The sequence below is a fragment of the Bradysia coprophila genome, unplaced genomic scaffold (assembly GCF_014529535.1).
Source record: "Bradysia coprophila strain Holo2 unplaced genomic scaffold, BU_Bcop_v1 contig_324, whole genome shotgun sequence".
NCBI classification, from domain to species: Eukaryota; Metazoa; Arthropoda; class Insecta; order Diptera; family Sciaridae; genus Bradysia; species Bradysia coprophila.
This window is the reverse complement of record NW_023503584.1, coordinates 3,742,342-3,765,947: the sequence shown is the minus strand read 5'-3', so window position 1 is coordinate 3,765,947 and position 23,606 is coordinate 3,742,342. Positions and strand designations below refer to the sequence as shown.

General features: G+C 35.8%; 2 protein-coding genes across 3 annotated transcripts in view; one reads left to right on the top strand and one right to left on the bottom strand.

The window, feature by feature from the left end:
• The window catches only part of LOC119079468 (slo-interacting protein 1), a 71,862-nt gene that overhangs the window by 27,660 nt on the left and 20,596 nt on the right, over positions 1-23,606 (top strand). The gene's annotated exons all lie outside the window — the stretch shown is intronic.
• LOC119079462 (xanthine dehydrogenase 1-like) lies at positions 13,793-19,936 on the bottom strand. Of its 2 annotated transcripts, none has more exons than XM_037187390.1 (11): positions 19,812-19,936; positions 18,670-18,842; positions 18,297-18,611; positions 18,029-18,230; positions 17,748-17,971; positions 17,454-17,687; positions 16,814-17,383; positions 15,709-16,759; positions 15,057-15,648; positions 14,790-15,004; positions 13,793-14,728 (listed from the first exon to the last, which is right to left on the bottom strand). In XM_037187390.1, the coding sequence occupies exons 2-11, from the start codon at positions 18,760-18,762 to the stop codon at positions 14,547-14,549; spliced, it is 3,678 nt and encodes a 1,225-aa protein (XP_037043285.1). In that variant the 5' UTR covers positions 18,763-18,842; positions 19,812-19,936; the 3' UTR covers positions 13,793-14,546. The 2 variants fall into 2 exon arrangements, with proteins under 2 accessions (XP_037043285.1, XP_037043284.1); XM_037187389.1 differs by lacking the exon at positions 19,812-19,936 and adding an exon at positions 19,405-19,661.

The following is a 23,606-nucleotide window of genomic DNA, read 5'->3' as shown; positions in this document are numbered from 1 at the left end:
GTTTGTACGGGGCTCAGTCGCAGCAAACGCTCCGACTGTTCTGATGGCTCGTTTTTTTTCTTGATATTAAACATTTCGCTGCTTTCTAACATTTTACAAATGCAGAGAACCGAAAAGGAATCGTATTCCTGGCATAATTCGATTTTCTAACAAAAGAATATTCGTTGCACAAACAACATTTTTTCCTTCGTTCTGAATAAATTTTGTTTTCAGTTTTTATGTTTACAAGGCACATAGTCATACTTAATATATACTTTTTTTACCAGCCATGACATTTTATCCAGATATATCCAAGAGATGACAATGGGTTATATACATACCATAATCTCATAAATTATAATATATTCATTGTACTGCATGCTCAGACGAAGGTGGGTTAAATTATGATGAATAACGACACTGAACTTACAAGGAAAGGTACCGATTTCTATACTCACCTAACCGAACGTTCTGTATACTACACACGTTCGTACATTGTATATTTGCATAGATAGACACACACAGAGAGAGAGAGCGTTAAAAAACCCTATACATGCGGAGGATTAAAGTATAAGGATGAGATTGATAAATGGTTTATGTCTTTGACATTTTTATGATAATAATTTTTTGGGGAGTCCAAATTCGCTTACATTCTCTCCTCCATTTTGATCCGTATAATGACCATAATAAGATCCGAAAAAGAGGAACGAAACGATTTATAGACGTACGCACGCCAATAACTAACGCACAACAATGTGTGTATATATGTGACGTGATACATCCGATCCCATTATGAATATAGCCTAGTTTATAATATGGATAGTTAGCATGCGATGGTTCTGTGGAATTAGCGAAGATAATTCAATTCGTTCGGAACGGAACGGCAAGAGTGAAGGCAATCCAGGCATGGACGAACGTATAGGTATAGCCGAACTTTTTTTGTTGTTGTTGCTGTAAAAAGAGATTAAGGACTTTGAAACGAGATTGGATTTTTTTCTGCACCATTGTGAGGATGAACATACGAACAAAATGAATTGAATTGATGGCCGGTGAATATTGTATCGATGTTTAGTAGCACCACAAATTATATGAATAGAGGGATTCGGTGTATTTATTTAGAGATTTATGAAAATTGAGTTTTGTTCTTTTTTGTTCCTCCCTTTTTATGCGTATTGTGGGATTATCTCATGGTTTTCGGTTCGAAACATTATTTTAATTTGAATTGGCACTGTGGCATGCTATCCGGATTTTTCCGAGATCAGTGCGATGTTGTAAAATAATTGAATTATCGCACCAGATAAAGGGTATCCTGTATTTTAAACTTGTTAATCGGATTATTTTCAATCATCTGCTTGGGCAACTCTTTCATTTCAACAAACATTCTGTATGGATAATTAAATGGGCCACGATGCGGTGAACCCATTGAAGAAAATAATTGCAACTTTTATCTTTCTTCATATACTGCTTAACACTACTGTTAGCTGAAGAGATTTTGGAACAAATTCTCTTCACGGTTGTATCAAAGCGAGCTGAGTTAGCCATTCATCATTGAAATAATGACTGCCCTGCCTACATTCTAAACAGGATGAAGCATCTAGGCAGCTACACCATTCAATACCAGTCCATCAAACATATGCTACCCAAGGACGTCCTGAACTTCATCGCTAGTTCAGGTAGATTCCAGGAATCAGCAAAGAACCGAAACAAATCGTCGATAGTAGCACAATAGGCCCAACGGAGACCTCCGTGCGCGATCTAACTCACAGCAGTTAATCAGCTATCTCCTTAATAATAGCTGAGGAGAAGGACAAATAGTTTTTTCTGAAGTTTGAACTAATCTCAGAGCCAAATTTGACAATTGAAAAACGCAGATCTGTGTAAACTGGGACGCAGAATTATGGTGTAAATTTAATGCCAGTTGGACAGCGAGGATCCTATAAGCAATATTCCCATTCGACATAATTTGGGAGCTTCCATTGGAGTAACTTACTTATTTACTTATCAGCCCTATTGATCCGTTTTGGCCGTCTGCTCCACACTTCACCACTGCTGGAGATATTCGGCTTCCCTCTTCCAATTGCTGACCTTCAGCTTCAATACGTCATCTTCAAGAGTGTTGATCCCTCTTTCTACCTCTTGTTCAACTTCCAATCATGTTACAATTCTTGTCAAGTATTCTTTTTGTTGCTCTATCATTATACATTCTTACTAAATGGCCTCCCCATTTAAGCATAGTTGATTTGATTGCTCCTACGTTTCACCACCAAAAAAACCACTCAGCTCTTTGTTGTTTACATTGAGTGCGTTTTCATGTTTCACATCCATCCATACAAGGATATGCCTTACTATTGTGTTATAGAGTTTAAATTTCGTCTCCCTGCTCAAAAGAGAGCCTTTAAACAGGTGTTGTAGTGCTTAAAAGCACTTGTTTCTTATTTGACTTTCTCAATCTATATCGTTACTAATATTGAAGTTCCTCTAACACTTCCACCATACGTTGCAGACTTACATGTGTCTAACTGTGTACGGGGAGATAAAAAAGAAATTCGACATATTTTCTGATTTGGGAGTTCTTGTAGTTTTTAATTGATTCCACAAGAACTTCGTTAAACAAATGAAAATCTAGATTTTAATTTTCTGAATTTTTGTTAATTACAGTGAGTAAATCTCTAAAATGTTTGATTTCAGTATATTTAGCTAATCCTTCTGTCACATCTTTTGACAGCTTTTTACGTTTTAGTACGTTTTCTCTCCCAGTAGCAAAAACCCAATCCCAGCAAAAAAAGAAACTATATCGAATGCCGCAAATGCATTTGAAAACGAACATTCGGTGAAATACTTTTTTATCACACTAAATGTTTATCATTTTATACAAATATGTTCATCTTTATAATAACATCAGTGAAAAAAAAAACCTAATTTTGTCATGCAAAAATATAGATAAAAATTGACAAATTTATCAACCTCAAAATATGTTGTCGATTTATATGCATTTTTTATGCATAGCAAAAGAAGACAGGATCAAGCAACGTAATATTTTGTCTCACATAAAAGTTCAACTTTCTTGTAAGACAAATATTACGTTGCTTGTTCCTGTCTTCTTTTGCTATGCATAAAAAATGCATATAAATCGACAACATATTTTTGAGGTTGATAAATTGGTCAATTTCACTTTTGTTTTCGAGATCTCAAAATTGTTTCTTCCCCCGAAATAATCCATGAATCGTCTGTATTCAATTCTGTTTGCATTCAATGCAACTTTTTCTAAATGCAAAAAGAATTGAATACAGACGATTCATGGATTACTTCGGGGGAAGAAACAATTTTGAGATCTCGAAAACAAAATTAAAATTGACAAAATTGCCGACCACGAAAATATGTCGTCGATTTATATGCATTTTTTATGCATAGGTAAAGAAGACAGGAACAAGCAACGTAATATTTGTCTTACAAGAAAGTTGAACTTTTATGTGAGACAAAATATTACGTTGCTTGATCCTGTCTTCTTTTGCTATGCATAAAAAATGCATGAGAATCGACGACATATTTTTGTGGTAGGCAATTTTGTCAATTTTTATCTATATTTTTGCATGACAAAATAAGGTTTTTTTTTCACCGATGTTATTATAAAGATGATCATATTTGTATAAAATGATAAACATTTGGTGTGATAAAAAAGTATTTCACCGAATGTTCGTTTTCAAATGCATTTGCGGCATTTAATATAGTTTCTTTTTTTGCTGGGATTGGGTTTTTGCTACTGGGAGAGAAAACGTACTAAAACGTAAAAAGCTGTCAAAAGATGTGACAGAAGGATTAGCTAAATATACGGAAATCAAACATTTTAGAGATTTACTCACTGTACCTGCTCACAACGCGAGTGATAGTATATTACTTCCGAGATTCCAAGTTGTGTATTTGATCAGTGGGGTGTTACAGCCCGACCCGAAGGGGAGGGCTGTATTCCCCACTTGTCAAATAACAACTTGGAACCTCGTAAGTACAATGCTTTACGAGATTAGGCAATGTAAATGAAAATGAAACATGCCGTAACACGTAAAATACTAAAATTGAAAATCTAGATTTTAAATTGTTAGACAAATTTTGTGTTACAATTACAAACCACAACAACTGTTAAAAATAAAAACATGTCGAATTTTACTTTCCTCTTTCCTTCAGCAACTTTAAACACAATGTCATTTGATTTCTTGAATTTTGCTCAAGATTTCCACCAAATTCAATTAAGATACGTCACCAACTCAACAAGTAAAACTCTAAATGTTATAATCCTAATCACTGTTGCTCAATAAATTGTATAAATTATGGCGAAAAGTTGTCATTTTCATTGGAACGAAAGCTTATCGTTTCCTTCATTTATATTTACTGTTGACGGTGTATAAAATCCATGAATTCACTTTACGAATATAGTGCCATAAAATACTTCGTGTAAAGATGTTGTTACAATCTGACACAGCACGTAATTTATTTCCGCCCGAACGACTTATTGGTGTGCACATAAAGTAATGGCATATTGCAAATAATCCGCTTCTCGATGAATTTATTTAAATTATACGCAGAAAATGCCATAAAATGAACTAAAATCCGACTAAATGCACCATTTAAATGTTGATTAAGTAATTCGTGATTAAATTTGAAACATTTAAAATTCCCTTGTGGGAAACATAAATATTATTAACTGACACGAAACCACACTTTTCCGAATGACCTTATACCCGCTACACGACCATGTCCCATGCAAACATTTTCTTCTTCTTATATACAATCGCAAGCGAACAATATTTAACGACAATTTAAGTCATTGTTATCTTAACTACACCAACCCACACTTTATGTTTACTATAGCGCCCCAACATAAACTGGGAAATGATAAAAAAAAACCAACAACAACAACAACATTGCGGAAAAATTGGACGGCACAGGTTTTTCCATAATTTTCATTTTTTTCTTTTAGTAAAGAAAATTTGCAAGAAAAGAGGCTGCAGAAGAGCCTTCCGTAAATATTTTATTATATCAATGACACAAGGCAACAAAATAAAAAAAAAAATTCGAATGGAAAAGATACAAAGGCTTTAGGAAATAAATATTTTAAAAATTCAGTTAGGAGAATACAGGAGAAGAGCGACAACTCCTACAATTTACCCTCATCTTATTTTAATAATATTCATCATGCCTGCGAGCGCTTTAAGTGATTTATTCTAACGGTTGCCGTTCCAGTTTTTCAGTGTTACAATACACCTCTAATACCCACACCTTGTGTATACAACAAATTTGAGCTGTACACAATTTCTATTATGATATAACGTATATTGAAAGCAGTTTTGAAGTTTGAAGGGGTGGTGCGTTAGCAAAACTTTTTAATAAGTTCATTACCATAAAAAATGGAATCGCATAACACGATTCGGGTTGGGTGCGATATATTTTTTGTCGGATTCGGGTGAAATTTGATTTTTCAATGTGCTTACACAAAAAATAGGCACACTGTGAATTTATACACTTTTTTGTTGTGATATTAAATGGGTATGGAGGTATTGAGTGCTTTTCGAATAATAAAATAATCCGAACAATGTACATATATAAGTCATCGATTTTTCATATTGGATCGATTCATAGCGAACACATGAGCGATGTATCCGAAACACAAACAGAAAAAAGTGTATTGTGTACGATATAGGGGTTGTAATCTTAAGTTGTACGGTTGTTCTTTTTTCTTCTTTATCAGAAGATGTCTTGCATATTTTCATGAATGCTCTTTATTGCGAAGTACAATGAAAGGCGTCAGTCATCCTATCGTTAAACTGTGCCGTGAATTTTTCATTACAACGAAATTCTTTGTATCGCTTCTAACTCATTCTTCTTTAAATGAAAATTCGCCAACGCAAGTTGGATTGCTCAATTACAGAATTGACGTCAAAGTATGTTCATTTTGGCGTAGAAACCTGTAACATCACAAAGACACTACAAAAATGAAATAAGAATTCTCACTAATCTGATCTTATATAGTGAAAGCATTTTAAAACAAATGAAGTATAAGATTTTGCATCATTCTCTTGAAGAAGTAACAGACTCGATAATCATACTGTCATGGCGTCTGCAAAATCGGACAGTATAAATAGTGAATAGCCCGGCTTATAACCATAGATTATGCAGTACACCTTTGTTCCACTGGTGGTATAGTACCCTCAGTATCACTACTACTATAATCAACCCTTTGGTTCTTCTTTTTTGTATCATTTTTTCCCTCATTGTAGAATCAACGATCAGACCGAATCTACTATTCATACCCACCGCACCGACCTCTATCTGACCCACCATCAGTGAAAAAATTGAAATAGTTTAAAAACGTTACCCAGTCAAATCATTTATTTTCCTAAACACGTTTTGACGGGACCAATATTCAATGCCATTATAAATTATGAGAAGTAACCATTCCAATCTAATCAATACTCTACAACTAAGTTTTACATTTCCTAAAAATATCTTTTTGAATTTGATGGGTGAATCGGCTCGGTTACATAATTTCTAAATCGTAAATAGTATATACGAAATATCAAATTATTTCCCGAGTGTAGTATAACGTTTTTCTCTTCCATTTTCACTCCCTAGTAAAGGAAAATAAATATTTTGAACAGAGGTGTAAAATATACTCGGGTCGGGCTGTAACACCCCAATTATCAAATACACAACTTGGAACCTCGGAAGTAATATACTATTATATGTCTCTGTGTGTTAAGACTAACATTATGCATCAGCACGGAGAGGGAGTTTGGGTTTATCTTTGCATCGACACATAAAAAATGATATGCACCTATGTCCAAATGTTTATTTTGACGAGTTTGATTATGATCCGCGCCTTCGGCTTAGGATCACAATCACCAACTCGTCAAAATAAACATTTGGACACAGGTGCATAATATTCAATAAACCATTGCAAACCTATGCCAATCGTTCACAGAAGATTGCCATGTGAAGTCTGTCGAATGAAATTTTTACAAAATTTTAACACTAGGTAGCTGTTCGAAGAATTTAAGTAGTTCTTCGAATTATCTATCTATCTAACGTAAAACAAAGCGAACAGAATTTTAACATTCCAAATAACAGTCGAACGAATACTGCGAATAATAGCGATATACTCATGCGGTAATACACTATTTTTGGACAACACGTACCAACAAAAGCCATTTCCAAAAGTCGGTTTCCTTTTATGATTAACAAGTCAATCATATTTCTGGCAGTTCTCATTGACATGTCAAGTCTGTAGTAAATAATAAACAAGATAACGAATGTTTGACTTGCTCTACATTGCTTACGATTATGCCGATTCAATTATCAAACACCTCTGTTTAAAATAAAAAAAAGTCCCCACTTTATATCCATTCCATCATCCTTCGTTGTGACAGTGATTTTTATCGCTTTATTGTGTCAAATCTAATCATAATAATTGTCCAAAATGACTACCAATTTTCTCGTCATTAAAAAAGATAATTTCTTGTCATAAGATCATCATCTCAATAAAAACCTTAATTCATTGGAGCACTCGGGTACTTAATGGTTCCTTATATCGCGGCACCACTTTAACGTGCGATCAACGACACCGAAATAAATTGCCCATAATGAAAAAGGTATCAGCCGAACTGGAAAAGAAACGGGCTGATATAAATCTACCTTTTCCCCGTTTCAAAATAATAATGGGCTGCTCTTATCGTAATTTTATGTCTTCAATAAAAACATCATTTGGTTGGATAATAAAACATAGTCGTCGTCGTCGTCGTGTGTGTGTGGAAAAGCAGTCTGAGGATAATAAAGCCATAATGTTATGAGCGCGTTCGACTGAAAGTTATGTGTGCGGTTTGTTCTTAGTCGCAATTTTTTTCCGCTTTACTTTTCTTCGGGAAGAAATTTATATATATGATGGGTACAGTCGAGGGTACAGTGTATGTGCTCGAAATCTTTGGTGGTTTATTTCATCGAATAACATTTGACATCAAAAATTCAAAGTAGTGCCAGCAAAAACGTATATTGTACGTGGAGCAGCATTTTTGTCTTTATGTGCGAGATAAAAATTCATTCGATGTAGTAACCGTATCCCATCCACATGATTATGTATTTTGGAGGTGATTTTTAGCGAACATAAGCAATTTAGCTGAGAAGTTTATGTTCGTTGTTCGTTGCCATTACAAAATAAAATAATAATAAATCGACGATGTATGTTCGGGGAGATACGCTTCTCTGGATTAATTTATGGTTTCATAAACAGAAAGCATGCTTCGTGTATATATGCTTCGGAGGGTGTTTGTTCTTCAGATTTGAAAAATATATTTCAGAAAACTAAAAACAATTTTCCCGTGATATATATAAAGTCACCGTAACACGTAATCCGTTAAGATCACGCACCACGATAAATTCACCTCTAGTTTCTGCGGAACGGGAATCGGAAACGAAATGTGGCGGATCGTTTCTCAGCACTTGACTCATTTTTCTTCGAAATGTTGCGAAATTTTATGAACTGAATTTAAGCTCTTCCTCGACAGACGAACTGACTCTTATTTACTGTAAGCCATTTAACATTTTATGGAAACGATAAGATTATTTTGTAAGCTTTTGGTTATAATTCACAACCACCAGGCCAACACGGCGTTGACTTGTCACATGCACCGTATATATACTAACTTAGCATATTTAGAGTTTACCGTTCAAACTCTCATTACATTAACGACACCACTCCACTGACAGTCACCACTCTGTACCATAAAAAGCGTTGTTCCACTCGCTTTTGTTTTCGGCTGCGTCCACAAATAGCCCAAGCGACTAATTAGCTGAAATGAAAACTATGATGCTTGATAATTTTCATTTCCTCTTCGGCATAATAAAATTGTTTGCCATTTTCCAATGCATGATTGACGCTATAATTGCTATGAGGGGCTTTGGTATAGTGTTAAAAGAATGGCTTTTAAACGGAGAGTGTGGGCGGGCTGATTTTGAAATGGAATATGTAATAAACGCGAAACGCGGATACACTTGATATGTTGAAGGGAATCAATGGATGGGTGGTATACACACACAGTGCGGTGGAAATTTTTGGAATTTTATTTGAATTGATTTGATGGTTCGTTTTCTGTGTGTTCGTTTGAATATTGCACACATAATACATTATCGAGTTTGTACATTTTCCATTACCCAGACATATCCAGCGTTGTGCCATTTATTTCATGGATTTAACACACGTTTTGCTGTGATAAATAGAGATTGCATTTTCACATGCATTATGTAGGATGGATTGTATGAAGTTCATGTACGGGACATTTTTATAATCAGTTTATGGGTTTTGTGACGTTTCCTAGCTGATTACATTCAACTGAATATCGTTAATGAAAAGCAATTGATAATTGCATCGATGGTACTTTCGTTCAGTCTTGTGTGTTCGAGCTAATTATTTCGATTAGCTTTAGTGGATGTGGATTATAGTCTGTGTGCATTGAATGAATATTGTTTTTTACGATTTCAGACGAACATTGCGCACTTTAGAAACAATTCACAACCTTTTCACAGTTGGTTCAGCATTTATAAGATACGATAATTCTATACGACACGACGCAATGGGTGGTTGAGCGGTTTCTTTTGTTTCTTAGATTATTTCCAATTAGTATTATCACCAGGGTATGCACTACCGTTTCACCATTTAATGAGGATAGTTATGCACTAACCGTTAAATGCACTGACTCAACCGATCAATTTTAATTGAACTGAGCTTACAACGTACTGCTACTTACAACGTGTAATCTTGGGAGGATTCACGACAAAGTGAACTCTCAAATTTACACAGATCTAGATGTTTTGAAACGTCTGTCCATCACTTAATTATTACTGGTAAGTTTTCAGATGAGTAAATCACAAACTGTTTCTGATCTGATTTTCGTGCGACTCTTAACAGTTCATTTTATTCACACTTCGATCACGTATCAAGTCAAATGTACATTCGTATCAAGCACGGTGTGCACGTAGAGAGATGGTCTGCGTGTATTTTCATTATGTAGATTTACGAAAACAGCGCGCGATACAAAATGTAAATCAGAGTGAATGTTCAATATATTCAATCAAATTATGTTCCAGGCAATTATTGTCATCACCGTCATGTTCATTCTACCCTAAAATTTGAACGAAGTTAAAGCTGTTAACATCAACTTGATGGGTGTACGTTCAGCAGAAACGGATATACAGCTGACTGTGACAGTGTGCCACTTTATGAAAGCATATAATTTACTGAACTTCATTTCAATTAATCCCGAACCTAACAATTCTCGAAACTCGATGTGGCAGTGCGGTTTTTTATTCCAGCAGTTTTCTCTTGATTCACTATCGTAATTGCTCTAATTTTTTCAACCGCATAATGGCTCTTCTGCGCTCCAATAACATTTTATGTTCAATTTTATAGATTCTTTGTAGTTTTTCAACTATTTCCGAATTCAATTTAAAATTACAGCCAAGGGATACGGCCAATATTGGAACGAAATTTTGGTAAATGAGGAAATTTAGTTATTCGGCTATTTCCCAAATATCCATTGGGACATGTGACTTCCCGGTAATCTAATAATGTAATAGACATCAAACGCATTATCTTTTATTACGTCGATCCTTTCGTATGTATAGTTTTAAAATCATCGCATTCATCCCAAGGAAAAACCCTTCCAGTCGCACATACCATAATCATATTGCTTCGCCTCTCTCTATATACATATATGCATGGAACATAATATAAATTTTCTGAAACAACATCTGGTGAACCGAGAAAAATTCAATTGTTACGAAAACTACTACTTTGGGGAAAAACATCCTTCCCTCTCGGTATCATTTTCTGTTGGTTCATCATATACAATATCATGCCAGTTGAAATTTATGGTTATTGCAGAATGTTGTGATACTTTTGTTTTCTGTTGTAGTACGTGCATTTCCGAAATCAATTTCCTTCTATTATGGTATATATGGCTTTGAGAAGAGTACCATTGACACCGTCAACCCCGCAACGAACAAGAGTAGTGTTAAGTAACAGCATTTGTTTACAAGATTTGTTTGGCTGTAATAAATACAGTGTGGTAAAGAGATACGAAAGCATCACATCAATATTTCATTGATTCTCTTCACATTTTCAATATTTTATTTGATTCTTGAATATTTTTGAGGCAATGCCACCAGACGCCCTTTCGGAAATAGCATAACAAAATGTTAGGCGAACTTAATGTGTCCTCTCGGGAACATAATGTCTGGCACTGACAGCAAAATAAAAATGTTGTTTTCCGTCGGATTGTAGCATCTCCATTTTATTCTATTTGTTTAACTTTTACAAATTTAGTAGTGAATGCATTCCAACGGGAGGATCTCGGTGTGTAACCGAAAGCAGAAAATTTGCAAAGCAGCTATAGCAAGATTGAATTTTATTGATGTTACTACAGAAGACGAATAAATGGAACTTCAATAACTTTTATTGGATCGTTGTACCCGGTAACGTACACACAGTTTCCGAGAAAATCATTTTCAAGTACCTACCGACGTATAACATAAGTTTCTACTGTGTTCATGCTTTTCAGCAAGCGGCACAGCTATTAATCGATTGTAATAACTGTGTGGGTGTGTACACACAAAAAAAAAGAAAAATAAATCGAAACGGAGTCTCTACCAGAAAATCGGAGAAAGTTGAACAACTCATCTATCTTTCAGGCGTCTGAAAGTAAGAGCGACCAGTAAAATTAGCAGAATGACGGTGATAATATGTTTTATGCTAACCGTCTAACAGTCGTATCACTGGCATAAATGTTTATCAGATTTCTCGTAAACAATATAGCAACTCAGCAGGATAAGAATGGAACATGCTGCTCGTGTGAGATTGGCATGGCACGAGGCAGGGTTGGCATTTGAAGAGGGATGATTAATAGCCACAACGAGTTATATTATTATTTCTTCCATAGAATGAGCTCCTATATCAATTACATTCTGTATAAATCCTCACATTCATTTAGCGATGTTATGACCTTTGAATGGAATCAATACAACCAGTCACTAAAAAACATTTACTCCTCCAATATAAACGAAAAATATCATCGTTGAATTCAATTATTTCGACATGCTATTAGAATATGAATGGTCTGTGCACTTGTCGGTCGTGTCAAACGGTGGTATATAAAAACGAATGTAGAGACGAAGTGGTGATGATGAATTTTGTGATTTAAATTTTAAAACAAATAAAAGGAAAATTGGCCTTTAACGGGCAAGGTTATCATCTACACAATACAGTGAATCGAGAGAAATTTTCTTATTTTGCTGTTTGCTTTTGGGTGTTTCCAAGAGATTTGCATCTGCAGGCAATATATTTTCTAGTAAAATGAAAATGGTATATGAACGAGCAGAAAAGCGTCGCTGACAAAATATTTTTTAAATATGACAAAAGCTGCCATTTACTGTCAGTCTAGTCCGCAAATATCAGACCAGCAAAAAGATTATTTTAGTCGTACTCGAAGGTTAATAATAAGAAACATTGAAACCCGAAACAGAAGTTCGTTGTTTTTGAGCTTTCGTATACTATAAGTATATACGACTGGCAAAGAGTATCATTTTCCGATACGGATAATTTATGCAAAAATATATTAACTCAGATCCTCGAACTTTTATAAGAGTCAAATTTAGATTCACAAATTGATTTTTATAGCTTCCGAATTACACTTCGTTCGCTCTTATACCGCGCCGCGGAACTTTTCGTTTATTCAAATTTATCATGCCGGCGCCGGCAGCAGGTGACTCGTACGAAACGTTATATGTTTCTTAGCAATAATTTTGCATGAATTGTCGATTTTGTGTCGTGCGAGATATCGAAGCTCTAAGACTGTCATTTCATAGTCGATTTTCACAGGCCCAGGCTGACTATATCATGAAATCGATTGCGCCTTTTGGGCTTATCCATTAATATTCCTATATTAGCTACTCTCACATAATGTTTACGCTTTCCGACCAAGATGTTGCGTACATAGGCTAAATGCCTGATGCTATGTGGTAGCCAGTGCTGCCCTAGATTGTCATGTTTTTTTTTTGGTCAAGAAAAGCTTCAGCTTGCAAAACATTTTGCAGTCACAAACTCTTGTTCTTGCTTACACCGTTAACAGTTTTACAATTCACGCTTTTAACGCTCGCACTGAATCAGTTTTCAGTTTCTACTGTCGTTACCTGATGACCTTAGAGAGCTATGAATCTTATTAGAGAGGTCTTAACTGAAGTAATAGAGTAAGTAGAAATATTTCTCAATTAACCTTTCACAGACAAAATATATCAGCAGTTGTACCGTCGGATCTATTACTTCATCTAAACATTTTCAAGAGATTTATTTCAAATCTTTTACTTCATATTTTCTGAACATGCGTTTTCCTATATAAGACCGTTTTGCTCAGAGCTTGTCATACCGTTTAAAAGATAATGAAACGGACGAACATCCTTTTTGTTCTATAAATTTATCCAAAACGCTCGCACCTCAAGTTTAAACGTATTATCCCCGGTTCGTCGTACGGGTCCAATATATAACTGTATAAAATGACATACGACCTATAGTGTGCATACACTTTACATGTACATCATGTTCTTCCGTTAAAATACACCCATTTCACCCCGCCCGCTATCCATATCTTCATAATCTTATTTCTATACCATAAATTCGATTGCAATAACGTAATTCAACCAAATGGGATGGATAGATTAAGGAAGATTATATGTGCTACCGATAAGTTTCCTCATGAGCATTTAAATCTTAAAACATTGCTTAACATTCATCAAAATTTATACTAAAATTCATGGATGCAAATGGCTGTACAATTTGTTGTGAATAGCAGCATCATAAATCAACCAGAAATTCGGCTTTTTTATCGTCTCTCGTTTTGCATAAGTTTGAGTATTACATAGCCTGTGTAGTGTACGGTGTGGTAAAGGTACACAGGAAAAAAGAAATGAATGTGAAGGTGTCGTAATACATTTATGCTTTTCGTCTGTTTAATGTAACACTGCACGAAAATGGAAAATTCGAAGAGTAAATGTATGCTTAGCTGCGAGAAATATCCATGAAGGAAGATTAAAATGTGTCTGGAATGTTGTATGAGCAAAGCAAGTAATTTCTTAAGAGAACACAGGACTTGTCAAGGCATGAAATGTGTTGAATAATTATGGAAATAGAGCATGTTCTTTTATACAAAATCGGATAGGTGTTTGAAGTGAATAGAACCTTATGCAAATATAGGGTGTAATTCAGCAGCTCTTTCGTTATTGCTACACACTAAATGATTTCATGTTACGACTCCTTCAAGTAAGTTTTTCTTTTTTTTTTGCACAGCTGGTTTCCATTGCTTAAGAAAAAGTTTGATCATTTAGGCTGTCCGTATTTTTCTCCCCACATAAATCGCATAAATAAAGAGAGAAAAAAAAACGCTTCGGATTAATGCATCACTAAGCAGTTATTCGTTTGCAAACATTTAACATTCATAAAATGCGGATTACAGTGTGAAAGTTGAATGAAAATTGTTTCAATTAAGTCGGAAATGTTCCAATGAATTTCCCGCATTTAGGAACAGCTTGTCTGGCGTCGAAGACGATCCCATTTCGAACCAAACGTCCTCGATTCCAGCATCAGATCGGGCCGATTCCAATGCGTGTCTCAACGCAAAAATAACAACAACTGACATACACAATGGCGGCTCGCCGGTAGCTAAAGATGATGAGAAGAAAACCTTTAGTTTCAGTATTGTTAGGAACGCGGTTCACTTTACCCTTTGATCGAAGAACACCGTCTGAATTAGAACTGTCATGCAAGAATGTCACGCGAAAGTCGATGGGAATATCTTTCGCTCCCGGAGGTTTGTACGTCCAGGTTCGGTTTGTTAGCAGGTCACCCTTTTCCGGACCATACATGATATATTCAGTAAGCCAGTAGCCAATACCCATGACAAATGCGCCTTCCACTTGTCCAACATCGATTCCAGGGCTTGTAAAGGAAACTCATCATCGAAGTCTTTATTACGTACTTGAATGCCTACCTCATACTTTCGCCTGTATCTTCCAATATATCGACGCGTCTGAGTTGCAAATTGCCTGTGAGAATGTCTAGTTCAACTTCGGCGCAACTACATCCCCAAATCGTGTATTCAACCACTTCGTCTTTATGAAATAGCGACTTGCAAGTTAAGTCTATGAGCCTTTCGTAGCACGTCTGTGTTAACTCTTTCCATTGCGGGTCGCCCAATTCTTCACGAATCGGTTTCATGCGTTCCAGCAGTATTTCACATGACTTTTTCACCGCTAAGCAAACAGCTTCACTGGCAATACTTCCCCCAGTCGGGAAGGAATTCGCCCCGACAACATTATCCATTGCCTTGATGCTTACGTAAGACAATGGAATGTTTAAGCAGTGAGCAACTACCTGAGCGACTTTGGTATTTATGCCCTGGCCGCATTCAATGCCTCCATGAGTAACCGAAACGGTTCCATCTTCAGGATAGATTGCAACGAATGCGGGCATAGTACCAAAGTAGGGTTGGAAATATTCCATCGGAACAAAAGCAATGCCACGTTTGCGCCAACGATTATTTCGATTGAATTCGTCAACGGCAGCTTTTCGTTCATCGAAATCTGTTGAATAATAGGTTTCGTTAACAAGTGCACACTTTTTCGGTTACCTTTTACCCATACCAATATCTTTAAGAAAATCCGGCAGCATCGTCCGCATTTTATGATCTTCCGGCATATTGGCCATTCGAACCGTTAAGGGGTCTTTGCCAGTTACCCGTGCAATGTGCTCCATAATATTTTCTATCATTGCAATTCCTTCCGTAGTACCAGGAGCACGACAGAATGTGTTACACGGTGTGTCCGACAGAAGGGCTTTGCAAGAAACGTCCCACATATCGCTCACATAAATGTTTTTCATAAAAGCAATCGTATGGAAAACGAATCCATCGTTCAAACTTGATCCGAAATCTTGAGAAAAATTGTTCACCAATTTCAAGACGCGACCGTCGTCGTCCACGTCCACATCGTATTCATTAAATAGACTGTACCTCTTGCCAACAACTTCCATATTCTCTTCCAACGTCAACACGAAGCGAATGGGACGGTTCGTAAGCTTACAGGCAACTGCACAAGAACAAGCAATCAGAGCAGATCTTGTACTTTTAGCACCATATCCACCACCGATTCGTCGAAAAACCATGTTCACCTGATTGTTCGGAATGTTCAAGCAACGGGACACGGCAATTTGAACAAAGTGTACCCATTGCGTCGATGAATTTACTTGTATGCCATCTTCCGCTGGTATACAGACACATGTCTGCGGTTCCATTGTGTAATGGTATTGGGAACCAATGTAAAATTTTCCAGACACTTTCGTCGCATTTTCCGTGTCTATTTCGTCACTGGTCGGAGTTATCTTGAAAGGCAAGGGAATGTATCTGTCATCAGCTTTCTGCTCCTGAGCATCGGGAAGTGAGGTAATTATTGGCTTCTTTTGATCCGGTTGGTTGTACGAGATTTTCACTTTCTTTGCTGCAGCCACAGCCAGTGAAAATGTTTCAGCTAAAATAATACCAACTGGCTGACCGTTGTAAATCACTGGGTTTCCTTTGCTAAGGAAGATTTCTTCAACATTTGACGATCCTAATGTTGCTCCAGCAGATATTGGAACAAAATTATTGTCGCCTGGTATATCATCAGCAGAGAAAAATGCTTCGACTCCGGAAATACTCTAAAACATTCATCTATCAGAAAACTTAAACATTTTGTCTCACAATTCACTTACCAAAGCTTCTGAAGCGTCGATACTTTCAATGGAACAATGCAATTCAGTAGCTTGAACAAATGCAGCCCACAATTCATCTTTCATTGGTTTCATGTCATTGACGTACTGCAATTCACCCGAACATTGAATCAAGCCTTCGTACTTCGGCACTGTTTCGGTTAACGGAAAGCGGTCCTCGAAAGAATCATAGGACTGCGTACCACTCGATATTGCTCTGTCCAATATCGTTCCACCGGAAACAAACTCGGGACTGATTTTGTCCATGGGACAAGTGTTCAGGACAAATTTGTAGAATAATGCTGCGGCCAGATTCTTTCGGTACTCTGGACTTGCATCCGGTAGCACCCAATCAGGATTTAATTCGGATGCAATGCAATGCAGAGTCTCTTGCAGTATGTCATTCTCGTACAAATTCTTTCCGATTAGAAATGCTTCTGCTTTTCGGGCGTGAACGAATTCTGGTGATATTCCGCCGAAGCATATATTCGCGGACCCGACAACACCTTGCTCGAATTTGACGAGAAAGCCGGCATTCACATAAGCATGCGCATTCTGAGCACGTGGCATGATCTGTATATATGTTCAAAATATTTGTGTTAACGTTCTCTTAACATTCTCTACTGCGGAAGCGGATAGATACCTTGTACGACCTATAACTATATACTGAGGGGTCGTATGCAGGAATAATGACATTCAATATGATTTTCTTCTCCATGTTCAGATAAACGTAATCAGCCACTGAGACCACTGTCGTATCGTTAGGGCCACTCGCAATAGTGAGTTTAGCGTTAGCCGCTTCTAGCATCAAGAAGAGATCGGACGGAAACTCAATATTCCCATGTTTGATACTCAAATTTCCGGCAATTGTTCCAGACTATCAAAATGATTTCCGTTATTTCACGCTCTAAATATTCCAACTCGCTCCGCAACTTACATTTCTCACTGGTACATTTGCAATAAGATCGATGTGATCGACGAGATGCTTACAGTATTCAAAACCATGATTCTTCGATGCATTTGTCAGGATTTCCATTGCTTCCGTAAGGGAAACATTACCTCCCAAGACTAATTCAGCAGTGCCAATGGAATGAGATCGAAGCGTTTCGACAGCGGTGACATCAATAAATACTTTGATGTTATCGTTGCGACGATATACTCCTATGGGGTGAATTTGTCATTTAGTCGACTGATTTATCTGCTTAGTTCTATTCGTACCATGAGCAGTATTTCCCGCAACCAGCATATACGGAGTGTCATCAGATTTTGCGAAAATGTCAAAAATTTCGTCGATAGAAGTGACCTTATGCCAGAGTTTTTCATCATCGAAGTTGAGCCTCAAAGTCTCTTTTGATTTATGACAACGACCGGCACATGCAGATCCTGTTTCAGGGCACATCTTAGGCAAATCTTCGATGTCCTTGAACATCATTGGTCATTTGTTAACTCAAAAAATGTTTAGAAAGATCAAGAAATGTGGACTTACCATACATGCCTGCACCAACTTCTCATCGGCATCGAAGGCTAGAGACTTAAATGCATCCAAAATCGGTCGGTATCCAGTGCACCGACATATGTTTCCTCCAAATGAATTTTCAATTTCTTCCATCGAAATTTTCCCATTTTTCGATTCCAACAAACTGTACATGTTCATTACCATGCCAGGCGAACAGTAACCACATTGAGTTCCGTTCAGATGAGCCAACCTCTTTTGTATGTCATGGTAACCATTTTTTCTATTACCAACTCCTTCCACCGTTGTAATATCCAATCCATGACAGGAAAATATGGGAGTCAAGCACTAACGTTTTTATTATTTAAAAATTTAAAATTCTGATTTGAACAAGCAAAACATTTACAGAATTGACAGCCCATGTTTTCTCTTCTTTCGAGGCTGGATGTATTCCCTTAACACTAACAATGCATGCTCCACAACCTCCTTCAGAGCACATAAATTTTGTTCCACTTAATTGGGCATGACTTCTGATGAATGTGTTTAGGCTGGTGTCCGCTGGAACAGTCGTTGCGTTGACTTGAAATTGAAATAGTGGTTGAGAATGTTAAACATTTCCGTTTCATACAATTTTAATAGCACTTATAACGATATTGCTTGGAAATTTGTGATTTTGGCATATCGGAGGGATTACCAGCAATAATGGCTTTTACTTGGGGACAATTCATAAATGACGTCCTATACTTTAAACTGGAAAATAGATCGACAAACGTACGCTCTGATGGATTGAGTGGAAGTGAAAGCAATAAGTCACACTCTATAGTTATAATAAGTAAATCTCCAAGTATCGTACAGGCTTTACATGCTAAATTCACGAAAGTAATCTCACATAGGTGATAAGTACATTAAAGCATAAAAATATGTTTGTCAGTTGAACCATAGCACTGTATCAGCCCTCTATTTGAGCGACGTCAAAGTCAGCTTCGGTTCTTGACAGTGCTATGGTTGAACCGATAAATCTGAAACGCAATTTCTCTATCGTTCTTGTGAAGAGATATAAATAATCCCTTTTCGCTAAGATGTAGAAATCTCATTCTATCAAAGGAACACAATGATTTCTTCTCGATTGAAGATCGTTTACCTTGATATGGCTTTCCATTGATCGTCAAAAATACGTCTGAACCACATTCAACAGCATTCTTTAAGTTGTCACCACTCACAGAATCACTGATTGCAACCGCGTTTTTCTGTTTGCAATTTTTAAAAAATCTCATCTTCAAAGACTGAATTTTCAAATTCTACGACTCTAAAATCTGAATAAATTTTTTTAGTGCCGTTTCTAGCCGTAGCCTTTGTACAACTAAGCATAAAATTTAAGGTGACAATGTAATTATAGGTGAATTGATTGAAGACGATCGAAAAAAAACTGATGAACAAAAATTTGTTGGCTATGAATGTATTTATTACGCATGTCGGAAATAGTAGAGACACATTTTGTGAAAAAATCATCGTCAATTTTTTGAGCCATCTTTTTTTCTACATATTTACCTCATCCGTCCGAATAATAAGCGGTGGAATTACCACAATTTAGTTGAAATATGTAGAAATGATTACTGATGAACAAAAAAAAATGTATTTCTGTTGTGAAAGAAACTACAAACTCATCTAATTAATGTTTGTACCACGTCCATACTATTCGGTAAATAAATTGACCAAAACAAAACGAGAGTACAGAAAAAAATGAAATCGATAAAAAGGAGTTATCATTATTATTAATGGGTTCAATGTTACCTCATACCGACGACCTTGGGTAAGGTTAAAACTTTCCTATCTGTTTATAACTAAAAAGTCAACAAGCGATATTGAAAACGTTTTTAGAATTTTTATTTTCTTTATTGGCTATTCCACGGAATAAGCCACGGATATATATTTACATCCTCTATTTATTTGATGAATATTTAACACTAAAAGTTGTAATTGTTTTGATATATAAAAAGGGAGAAATTTGAATAATAAATTGTTTGCCTTAAATAATTTCATGGAAGGATTTATGAACGACAAAAAGTCAGCACTAAAAGCTATTAAATTTTTCTCAAATATTTAAATTTGATGATTGAAAAACCTTTTCGAAACAACAGTATCGCCACGCCATACTTAACGATTAAATCTGTTACATCAACTATTATCTAGTGTTTGATCCAAAATCTTTTACTTAATTCGTTTAAACATACATTTTGCTGTAACATAAGACAACGATCTTGAAAAAAATACATAATTTTCGTCACGTTGGATTTTCTTGTAGAAGTTAATTCGCGAAGTGGTATAATGAGGACCAACTGGTCCAGGCGGGTCAAAAACAAAAGAGGGAGTCTACACATTCCGTAGACTTATGAGGGACTAATAAATATGTATACTGACGAGTTAAATGATTTCTGTGTCATTCCTTTTTCAACTGGCACTTTGTGAAATGAGATATCTACAGTCGAAGAAATTTAGTTTTCGGGTTTTCCATAGATATTAATCTTATTTAACCCACACTTTATCCCACAACAATGGAATCCACAAATTTAAATTTAGTTAACACAGCGGTCACAATGACGGCGCTGTAGTCACGATTTCAAAATGTGATATAGGGTGGATAAACTAAATTTTGGTTTTAGCTACATTTTCGCTTGGTTTTTAATTATTACATTAGGATTCTAAATTAAGAATATCTTTATGCAATATAAAACGTTTGAGTTTGAAAAAAGAGGTTTTGTATCAGTGAACAATATAGGAAAACGTTCAGTACGTCTCAACAAACAAGAGAAAGTAAAACATATTTGTACATTTAGCCACCCTACGTCCGTCATAGCTTCTATTGTCTTCAAAAACATATTGTGCGCTTGTCATGATATGTAGTTATCAGAAGTTTGTTTATTTATGTGTCTCATCTAAAATGCTCGCCAGCAAAATTTTGATCATTAAATTCAACGACAAAATTGATCTAAATGTTAAAATAATTGTGAATAAAAGTGAAGTTACTGTGGTTTTGTTTTCTCCTCATAAAGGAATTTGCATCAACTCGATGAAAAGTGCGGAGCACCATTAGAAAAAAAACTTGTCGCTTAAGAATGATCAAAAAGTTGCTGGACGCAGTAGGTCCAACTAATGCTTTGCAGGATATAGAATAAAAATTAGAGAAACACCAAGAGCCGTCCATCTGAAATCTTCATCATCATCATTTCAAGTGAGGCTTTTTTTAAACGAAACGGAGGTTCGCTCTCAGATTTGGATCGGAACAACATTCTTTTTCGCTAAAGCTCGTAGCCGTCGTGAATCAAGATTCCCGTGAAGAATCGCCAAAAATAAAAAATCGGCAAGGTGTGAAGAAACGCCGACAGAAACAAATAATGATAAATTTATCTTTGTTGCGTTTCTTCACACTTTGGCAATTCTTCGTGGTGATTAAACAAATCAACCACAATGATTTTGTTCAATCCTTGGAAATTTATCCTTTTACGAAAGGTATCGTATTTGGCGGTATTTGTTCGATGCTAGTGAATCTATCCTTTTATAAAGGTTACGAAATGCTGCCTGGTTCGATCCTAAGGAAACTCTCATTTTACGTCAGGTAAAGTAAAGGCATCTTGTTCGATCCTGGGAAATTCATACTTTAACGAAAGATCCCGAGGAAACTATCATTTTACGAAAGATAATGTAAAGACATTTTAAAAACGTATTTTTACACTTTGGCGTTTCTTCACACTCTGGCGATTTTTCTCTTCTTAACACTCTATCGATTCTTCTTGGCAATTCATCATTATGGTTGATTATGGTTGATTCGAAAACTCAACAAGAAAAATCGTCATATTGTGAAGAAAAACCAAGAAATATCGCCCAATAGTAAAGAAACTCCAAGGATCATAGAGAATTGAAAATTTGTCTTTATGGCGTATCTTCACACTTCTGAGACTTTTCTTGATGATTTAACAAATCAACTAAATATGATGAATTGTCAAGAAAAATCGCCAAAGTGTGAAGAAACTCCAAAATATGACAAATCACCAAACAATACAATATTGTAGATTTGACTTTGACGATACTTCAGTGCTGTGTGGTGTGGATGGATACACTTCCAGAAGATTTTTTTTTAAAGCAACACTTAGTCCAACTTTCTATTTATTTACTGTACCGCATATCATATAATTCCTCTTGTGTTTATCTGTGTTCTACGAAGCCAAAATATAATTTCGGACTACAAGTAAACCGTCTCGACTGTCCAGTAGTTATTTTCCTAATGAATGCAAAAAGGCTATTTCAACACTAGTTAGGAAAACATAATTTTTATGTGAATGTTTCTGAGGTTTTCCATCTTAATATTTTCATGAAGTTACAAATGATCCACAGAAAATTTTATTACTCTAGAACGAGGTCGGAAATACAATAAAATAAATAGAAAACCGATTCGGAAATTGTACTTCTGTTTGATATTAAAATTCTTTGGAAATCGTAACAGCAAGCATAACTGCATGAGCAGGCATTTATAAATCATGAACTTTGAAGTTCGTCATATTCATATTCTTATCTTATTCCTGGCCAGATTCTGTTTTCATGATTGAGCTCAATCATGAGCTTCACTTATACAAAGAGTTGAATTTATTTACTATGCCAAATTGTAATTTTGCAAAAAGAATGTTCCGAATGATACAAGCGAACTTCCGTTTCGTTTAAAAAAAAAGCCTTTAGTTGAAATGATGATGATGAAGATTTCAAATGGACGGCTCTTGGCGTTTCTCTAATTTTTATTCTATATCCTGCAAAGCATTAGTTGTAGCTACTGCATCCAGCAACTTTTTGACCATTCTTAAGCGACAAGTTTTTTTTCTAATGGTGCTCCGCACTTAACATCGAACTGATGCAAATTCCTTTATGAGGAGAAAACAAAACCACAGTAACTTCACTTTTATTCACAATTATTTTAACATTTAGATCAATTTTGCCGTTGAATTTAATGATCAAAATTTTGCTGGCGAGCATTTTAGATGAGACACATAAATAAACAAACTTCTGATAACTACATATCATGACAAGCGCACAATATGTTTTTGAAGACAATAGAAGCTATGACGGACGTAGGGTGGCTAAATGTACAAATATGTTTTACGTTCTCTTGTTTGTTGAGACGTACTGAACGTTTTCCTATATTGTTCACTGATACAAAACCTCTTTTTTCAAACTCAAACGTTTTATATTGCATAAAGATATTCTTAATTTAGAATCCTAATGTAATAATTAAAAACCAAGCGAAAATGTAGCTAAAACCAAAATTTAGTTTATCCACCCTATATCACATTTTGAAAT